The sequence below is a fragment of the Talpa europaea genome (assembly GCF_964194135.1).
Source record: "Talpa europaea genome assembly, chromosome: 16".
NCBI classification, from domain to species: Eukaryota; Metazoa; Chordata; class Mammalia; order Eulipotyphla; family Talpidae; genus Talpa; species Talpa europaea.
In genome coordinates, this window is record NC_140084.1 from 42,936,123 (window position 1) to 42,945,207 (window position 9,085).

General features: G+C 53.2%; 1 protein-coding gene across 1 annotated transcript; it reads right to left on the reverse strand.

Moving 5' to 3' along the window:
* Positions 1 to 1,007: 1,007 nt before the first annotated feature.
* LOC311186041 (cell adhesion molecule CEACAM1-like) lies at positions 1,008 to 7,276 on the reverse strand (the record flags this gene model as incomplete). The annotated part of the gene is made up of 5 exons (XM_084256928.1): positions 1,008 to 1,302; positions 2,262 to 2,480; positions 3,980 to 4,234; positions 4,618 to 4,896; positions 7,123 to 7,276. The coding sequence occupies 5 exons, from the start codon at positions 7,274 to 7,276 to the stop codon at positions 1,157 to 1,159; spliced, it is 1,053 nt and encodes a 350-aa protein (XP_084113054.1). The 3' UTR covers positions 1,008 to 1,156.
* Positions 7,277 to 9,085: the final 1,809 nt, after the last annotated feature.

Below are 9,085 nucleotides of genomic sequence, written 5' to 3' on the forward strand. Positions count from 1 at the left end.
CCAATAATAGGAGGGAGAGAGACTCTACCATTTAGGATCCCTTGAGACCCAGGTGGAGACCCACAACCCACACATCACAAGTGCTGAGTGTTTTAATAAAACATTTCTGAGCGTCAGGAGGAAACAGTCAGGGAGCAGGAGTGACAGGCAGGAGCAGACACAGGACAGGGGCTCTCCAGGGTCTTGAGTCTGCGTGACACTCACCAGGGGTGGGTGCTGGGGTCCGGCGCTCTGGGAGGCCGCGCTTGTCGCTGGTCCTAGGAAAGGCCAGATTATTAGTGAGGGGAGGTGGGGGATGGCACAGCTTTGGTGTCAGGACAGGGGATTTGGAGGGTCCCCCTTCCCAGAAAGGGTTTGGAGATATGTTCCTCCTGTTCTAAGAGAGGAGGGCCATAATAAGGGTACAGGAAGGCTAAGAACACTTATCTGTCCTGACCCAGAGGCAAGGACCTGCAGCTAATGGGGGTTCAGGAGGAAGTTACTCCAGAAAGAGGAGGGACTCAGGAGAGGAATCAGACTGAGGTTTGCCTGAGCGGAAGGTCAGTGCCTCAGAGGGACAGCAGGGCCAAGTGTGTGCAGGAAATTCAGGGTCCCCAGGTATGTGGGTCTCCCTGAATGAGGTCACCTTGCTGTGGGCCGATCCTTACAGTCCGGGAGAGGCTGAATGTGACAGTGGCCTCACCCTGTCCATCTGCCTGGACAAGAGGCACAAGCTCACCCCAGGCCTGCCCTCCTGGCCGCCCCACCTCCTCCTCCCGCACACCTCAGGGACTGGGCTCACCCCCTCCCACCTGCGGGCATCTGACTTGACCCTGTCTAGCTCTCTGCCTCATGTGTTTGACCTGGTATAAGACACCCTCAGATTTGAGGCTGCACAGGCCCCTCCTAGGGAGAGTAATTTAGCGAACAACAGGGGGTGCTGCTACTGAGTCCTTTCCTACCTCCCTGCTGGGGGTTTGTGAGGGACAAGGACAGCACTGAGGGGGCCTTCCCTGAGCTCATGGATAGCTGAGGAGGCCTGAGGAGGCCCCAGGCCAGCAGCTGGTGAGGGAGGATGTGGATGGGGTGAGAGGGAACAGCCATGGAGAGGTGGAGGCCGTGGGAGCCACGCCGAGAAATCAAGGACGAGGTGTCCTCCTCCTGGCCTGAGACAGGATCAGGTGTGGGAAATGCCCTCGTACTTCCCAGACCTTTTGCAAACCAAGACAATAGCCAGGGCGGCTGCCAGCACCACCCCTGCCAGGACCCCGATGACGATGGCTGCAATGGCCCCCGCAGAGAGGCCTGTGGTGTCTTCTTCCGCTGAAAGGAGAAGAGAAAGGGGACATGAGTCTTGGGCCATTCCAGGGGCACCATGAGGTGCCTGACAAATGGGCCTGGTGAGGGGAAGGAAAGGGCACTGGTCTGTGTGAGGTTGTGTGTCGTCCTCAGTGTCTCTCGACGCCCCTCCCGGCTGCTGCATCCTTCTGCTCGCACAGCCGAGACCTTGCACTTGCTGCACCCCTCACATTCTCCCACACGCAGCCATTTTCCTCAAGGTCTCTCTTCTCACACTCTGCTCGTCCCTCTTCCCCGTCGCGTCACTGTGCGTGGTCTCTGAGGGCAGAGCCCACCATCACCTCAGCGCTGACGAGGAATAATAATATGAGCCAATGTGTCCTGGTCGGCCTGTGCCAGGCTCGTGGAAGAACTTTCCATTCCCTCACCCGGCCCTCCTTCCCTGGAGAGAGAGGGTGTCATCCCCACGCTGCATAATCAGAACCTGACAGAAATGCTGAAATAGTACAGGGGTCACAGAGCAGAAGAGATAAAACCAAACTACAACCAAATTCTGCTGGTACATCAGTGAATAAAAATAAAGTTAATGAACATAAATCCTCATTGACACCCTCCCTAAAACCTTGATATTTTGACTAAGAGATTTATTTCACTGGCTCCTAATCAACACTCTCAAGACAGCCTGAGATCCAGTTCTTATATTTCAGTTTGGCAGATGGGGAAACTGAGGCTCAGGAGGTTGAGCCTTGCCCGAGGTCAGACAGCTGGGTCATCAGACCAGAAGACTGGCCTAATTCTGGTGCTTCCCCATGTTGCCCCACCGGCTCTGAGGAGGCATCCACTCAAGGCTCCTCCATTTCACACCCCTTCCCCCCATTAATGAGACATATAAGGATGAAGTAGGAGATGTTGAGGGTCACTCCCCCTTCACAGTGAGGGTGAGGGGATCTCTTCTGATTAACTGGCCAGGTTGGAGACCTCACGCTGATACTCCCCGGCATCCTCCCTCCTGACAGGGCTCATGGGGAGGGAGCTCCTGTCCTGGGACAGCATCATCCTGTCTGTGAGCCACAGACATTGGTTATTGAGCAGCCACAGGGTAGAGATCTCAGTGTCTCTTGTGAGGCTGGTCAGGACCACGAGGTCCTTGTGTTCAGTGACTGTGGTGTTGCTGGCTTGGATGGAGGGCGGGGCCACTGGCTCTGTGGAGAAACAGTGAAGGTGACTGAGTGAGAGTGGGTCTGGGGCCTGGGCTACACTCCCTCCTCAGATCTCAGCCCCTCACAGGCCACAGAGCAGCTGCATATTTCCAGAGACTGGACCTGGCCTCTGCAAGATCCAGTGTCTGTGTTCAGGTGATGACGTGTAAGGTGAAGGTGACACCTGCCGTCTGACCCCAGTTGACGCCAGGGTGATTTCAGACTTGTACCCTTGGGCATCTCTGCATTATTGGCAGAAGGAATTCCTTCTGAGCTCAAATTTTCATTCAGAAGAACTTTTTCTCCTGGACTCTGTGTAACTTCCAGAAATTTAATAACCTTGAAAGGTGAGGTCCCCTTCCTCTTATAAACTGTATGTTGGAGGATGGATGCCTGACTTTTGCTTCCTCATTTGCATAGGAACAATCTAGAGAAGGGGTTACAGATTTCACAAGGCTGCACTCTGAGAACAGAAGGAAACTATTACAACATAAGAAAGACCTAGAGGAAAGGCCCTCGACATCACCTTCATGCTGATACTCTAAGTTTAGTCCCTAAGATGAGGAAGAAGGCAGGGCGCACTTCCCCTCCCCCATCAGCACAGGACTGATGTGCAATGTCCATGCCTGGACCATCAGGCAGGAAAAAGAACAACAGACATGGCCCTGGGCAGGAGAAGTGCAGTTCGGTTTGTTTGCAGATGGTGTGAACTTAAATATAGAAATACTTAAAGGTTTTACAAAAATGATGAGAACTAAAAATCAAATTAGGAGGGTTACAGTGTAAAAAACCAGCATACTAGTAATGAACTCTCTGACATGGAAATCAATAGAACAGTTCCACTTACATTAATATTAGAGATCAAATACTAAGGGATAAACCTAAGCAATGAGTGACAGACTCTTCCATAGAGGTAAGAAAAGCAGTGAAAGCAGGTAACTGGTCAAACAGGCAAGCTGAGAGGACTTAAAGCAGACAAAGTAATGGAAAGGCATCTTTGTTGATGTGTCAGGAGACTTAATATCGTGAAGATGACAATACAATGCAGAGAGACCCCACATTCAGAGCAGTTCCTGTACAATCCTTGTGATGTATTTTGCAGAAATAAAATTTCCAAAAATGGTAATAAATTTTGACCCTTGTTTCACACCATGAAATTAACTTCATATGGATTAAAGAGCTACATAGTGTCAAAATTGTCAGTGTTCTAGAAGAAAACAGAGGAAAATGTCTTATATTAGATTTACCAATGGTTTGTTACATATGATGAAAAAATTCAGACTAAGAATCAGAATATAGAAAAACTCCTGTAATTCAACAACAAATAGAAAATTGACCGAGGGGACACTTCCTCCTGTGTCATCTGCAAAGCCCTGTCCTATTCATGGGCTCTGGGGTTGAGCTAAGCCTTTCCCACTCCAGGATGGACCCTCATCTGCCAAATGACAAATCGGAGAGCAAGGGTGGGGCTCAGTCCGCAGATGGTCCAGGCAATCACTTACCAAGGACTGTGATGATCTTGAATGTGGTCATATTGAGGCCAGTGGCCTTGTTGTGGGCCAGGCAGGTGTAGGATCCACTGTTATGCTCAGTGATGTTGGGCATAAAGAGCACCCGTGTGGATTGCTGGGGCCTCCCACTGATCAGCCAGGAATAGTGTGCAGGCGGGTTAGAGGCTGCGTGGCAGGAAAGGTTGAGGTTTGCCCCTGCACGGTAGTAAGGGTCTGAGGGGAAGATGGTGGGGGTGTCCGGGCCATCTGGGCAGAGAACAAAGTGACACGTGATGTCATCAGAGGGAGGAGGCGCCTGGGCTGTTCAAGGGCCACAGTGTCCCTCTGAATGGGACTCTCCTTGTTTGAAATGGCCCCACCACCACCCCCAACTACTGCTCCTGTGTCTGAGATGCTCCCCTGCTCCTCCATCTCAGGTTGTGGACCCGAGCCCCCAGCCCAGGAGCAGCCCCCCTCCTAGTCCTGGATCAGGCTGGGCCTGCCTGGCTTTGCCTGGAATGGGCAGTCATGCCCAGCCCGGGTGTCCAGGGGAGGGTCGTGCACTTGGACCTGAGTGGGACGATGGGGCCTGGGCTTTGGCTGTGTGGGTGTGGGGCAGCCCGGGCCCCATCGGGATAGGAGTTACTCACAGAGAACATTCAGGCTGAGTGGGTCGCTGCAGCGGGCACTCACTGGGTTCCGGGTCTCACACACATAGGGTCCCCTTTCAGTCCTGGTGACACGGAGTAGCGTGAGGGTCCTGTTGTCCTTGGACAGCTGCAGCCTGTCTCTGTCCAGGAGGCTCTGGATGCAGAAGGACCACAGGTAGGTTGTGTCCGGAGTCTCAGGTCCACATGTTAGCACCACAGTGTCCTTGTCCTCCACGGGGTCTGAGTTGTTGCTTGTGATGTGGGGTTTGGGTAGCTCCTCTGAGCAGGGAACAGAGAGAACAGTGCCCTGAGGTCCCCTGACTCCTGCAAAAGTGTCTGCATATAGTTGGCATCTCTTACCTCTCGGCCACCCGAGTCCTTAGGCACAAGGCGGGTGTGTGTCTCCAGACAAATGCAGGAGGGTGTGAGCTCAGAGCGTGAGGCTGCCTGCTCCATGATGACAAAGACAGACCTTCTCTGCATCAGGTCAGTGTCAGGGCTTAACACGGAACCCAGGTCAGGAGTCAGAGCCCCAGCTCCTGCTGTTCATCACTGAGCAGTGATGCCTGACCTGCTGTGCTCACCTGGGATGGGGGTGCTGGGTCCCTCCAGTTGCACAGGTGTGCATGCTGGGTTGAGAAGTGTTTTCCCTGAGGCCTCTCTCCCAGGGTTTCCTAGAGCTGGGAAAGGATGTGCCACCCACAGTCCTGAGAACCCAAGTGTGGAGGCAGCAGGGCCTGGACATGGGTGTTGGAGCAGAAATGACACAGGGACCAGGGGCCAGCCTGGTGGTCAGGTCAGCCTCAGGCTGCAGGGCTGTGAGGTGGGCAGTACTGCCCAGGTGATGGTGTGACTGATGGATAGTGACCTGAGACGGGAGAGCAGAGTCCAAGGAAGGTTCTAGGACAGAGTGAAGGGACGATGGGAGCTGGCTGGCAGCAGAGCCAGGTCCTCTGTCCTTGGTCTTTCATGTCTCCTCTCCGGGCAGCTGAGGGCCCTGCTGGTCTCTTTTGACATCCTCCTGGACAACAATGGCTCAGAGGAGTGACTTTTGGACAGTGAGAGCAGGTAGCTGGTGAAACAGGCAAGTGTTTAGAGGTTGGGGTTTGGTCCCAGTTCCTGAAGACACAGGGACCCACCTGCACTCCAATGTCTAAAGAATGTATGAATCCTTTACTCTGTCATCATCATTCAATCCGTCAGCTAAGAAAGATGGAGAGTTTGTTCCACGTTGGCATATTACTTGTTGTGGTTGTAGATTATAGAAAGGAAAATCTTTCCCATTTTATCCCAACACATCAGGAAGGGCAATGAATTTCTCATCCAGTGCAGGGAGGTGTGTATCAGCCCAGAGGGGGAGGCCTGGGCCCCCAGCACTGATTCTGCTGGAGGATGTGGGTCATTGAGTTCTAGAGTCAGCAGGGGGCATTTCCATTTGCTCTCACTCCCCAGATCAGAATCTCTGTGTCTCAGCTGGGGAGGCCCAGGAGGAGAGGAAGTGAACCAGCAGCTGGTTTCAAGGGCCCCAGATGAATACTGCTCCCCAGAATTAGGAGAGAGGGGGCTGTGACTGCAGACAGGTCATGGGCTCACTCTGATGTGGGTCTGGATCTGATGACCCTTATTCAGTGTCTCCTGTAACTTAATTCCTTTCAATAAAATAGGGTAAGTGGTAAATAGTCTCAGGCCTCCCGTGTCTGTGAATGAACCTTCAGTCTTTCACCATTACCTGATCTGAGGTTTGTGCAAAGGAGCCGCCCAAAGACGAGGCGCCTGGTATTGTTTGTCTCCATGTGGGAGGGCTCCCTGGGCTGATCCTGGGTGTACATGCAGCTTCCAGAAAATCTCTGTCTCTCCTCACTTGGTGACCTGACCTTACTTTGGCATCTCCTATGTGCTCAGACATGCTATGTAATGACCAGGGACCTGCGATCTGCTCGCCAAGTCTCAGGCGAAAGACCAGGCTCTGTTCTTGCCCAGAGGAGGCTCTTGGGGCTGTGCCCTGGCTGGTGACCCGCTCGGGAGCCTCAGGACTCAGGTTTTCAGGAAATTGCTACAGCTCTGTCTACGAGGAGAGATCCCACCCCTGACAGGGCCTCCTCAGGGTCACTGGGGTCGGGAGCCCTGGGACAGGACCTGGTCAGGGGCTTCCTGGGATGGAGCTTCTCTGTGAGGATCCAGGCTGCCCATGTCAGGCCCTGACCAGACTTTCAGGGTGCTTCCTGGGTCGTGCTTACAGGTAGGGCTCCAGGGGTCTGAGAATGACTCCCCACCCCCAGCTGCTGCATTATTTGGCAACTGGTCTCTCTTCTGCAGGGAATGAGGCAGGACTGGATTCAGTAGGGACTTCAGTCTTATGCGCCTTTTCCATTCTGTTTCCTGCACTAAATGATCAACCCCAACATGACACACAGTTGGGGGATGAGGCCAAGCCAGACCTGTGAGTCCCGTGTGTGTGAAGCAGATTTACCCTCCAAACCCAGAGGCCAGAGAAGAATTACTCACCAAGTACTTGGAAACGTCCTGTTCCTCCTCCATCGGTGAAGTCATCATGTAAAACTAATACATTATATACGTTGTAGTCTCCTGTGTCTACCTTGGTAACGTTCTGGATGAGCAGGGATCCACTGGGGTATATAGTCTCTCGACCACTGTACATAGGCCCGGTGGAGGTATTTTGAGTGTCTACTCTATAGGATATAATAAGTTGATTGCTGTCCACATCTCCTCCTTTATACCAGCTATATTTCAGAGGTTCCCTTGACAAATTGTAGACACGCAGAAGAACATCTTTCCCTTCTGCAACATTAGCAGGCTCTGGTTTAACAGTCACCGGGGCAGTGACAAGCGGGATCCAGAAGGTTGAAAGTGAAGCTAGGAGGGAAGTGAGAGAAACTGATCAACGTTTGGCCAAAGTATTGGCGTGGGAAGGGGTGACCTGGGGCCTGAGCACTTTATCAATCCCTTTATGATCATTTTTGGGGGGTGTGTGTGTCCCACATGTTCACGGTCAGCAGCATGCCCTCCACCCTCCAGCCCCTTTTCCTTTTTCTTCCCTCTCTTTGAACACTCTCTCCGGAGTGTCCTCCTCACCCCCCAAATCCCCTAAAGCCCCTGCTCACCCTAAGAGCATCCTTGGGAGATGCCTCCCTGACCCCCTGCTCTGAAGACCCGCTGTCCTCCCTGTGCGACCTTTCCCTGCTCTGTGCCCTTCAGAACACTTGTCAGCACCTGACAGCACGTTCTAATGTTAGATCTTAGTTATCTCTCTCACCAGCCGAGGACCTGCGCTCCCTGAGGACAAGGACTACTCCGGTCCCGCTGTGGCGGGATGGGCGCCATCCCTGTGGATGAGTGAGCGTCCCCAGGGCCTCTATGTCCTGTGTGGATGATTTGCCCAGTTCTAAGGGCGGTGTCTAAAGGGGCTTAATGTTCAGTTTGTACATTTTTTGTGGCACAAACTCTTGATATAAATTGTTATTATTCTCATCATTTCCCAAAAATTTTGTCTAGTGATAAATCACTTAGAAAACAGTTGAGGTCTCCTGGCCTCACACTTCAAATCATGACAACTTCATGCTGAGAAGCTGTCGTCTTGTCCCTGCTCTCCTGTCCCCTCGCCCCAGGTACACACAGAAGCCGTCCGCCTCCTCTAAGACCCTGTTCTCCCTGGAAACCTCAGAGTCTCTGGTCTCCTCCTCCCACCCTCAGGAATGGCCCCTCTCACCTGCCAGCAGGAGCCCCTGCCAGGGGCCTCGGCCTCTGTGTCCATGGGCTGAGGGGGCCTCCATGGGGTCCCTGCCTGCTCTGTGCTCCCTGTGAGAGGAGCTTGGGCTCCAGAGAGGCTCCCAAGCAGGGCTGCCCCTGAGTGTCAGTGCTGAGTTCCTGTTTCTTCATGGACACCCGGTCCTGAGAGCTGAGCCTCCTCCCGCTCAGGAGCACTTTGCTGGTCACAGGGCCTGTGGGTGGGTGTGTCTGCCCTGGGCGCTCCCTCTCCCCTCCCCTCATTCTCCTCCCTCTTCCCTTCTTCCTATTTCCAATGTATACATTTAGGGACCCCCCCCCCCCGAGACTACTGTAGCCTCTGCCCTTTTCTTTTATCTTTTCAAAACAGGTTTATGAGGAGAGGAGAAGGGAATAGTCCCCCACATGGTCAAGGGGGGCAGGAGACTGCTGCCTCTTCCTGTTTCAACTGTGACTGCTCAACTGACAAACATAGAAAAACACACACACTCACACACGCACACTCTCACATACACACATTCACACACTTGCACTCTGACACACTCACACTCACACAGACACGCTTACACAGACACACTATTGGATAAGCATAAGCCTGGAGTGTCCATGTCCAGGATTCCCCACAGCTTTGTGTTCTGGTGCAGGGCACCCCCAAGGCCTCTCTCCTCCCTCTACTTTTTCCTGTCAGAGATGACCCCTGGCCTCCTCAGCGGCTCCTGTCACA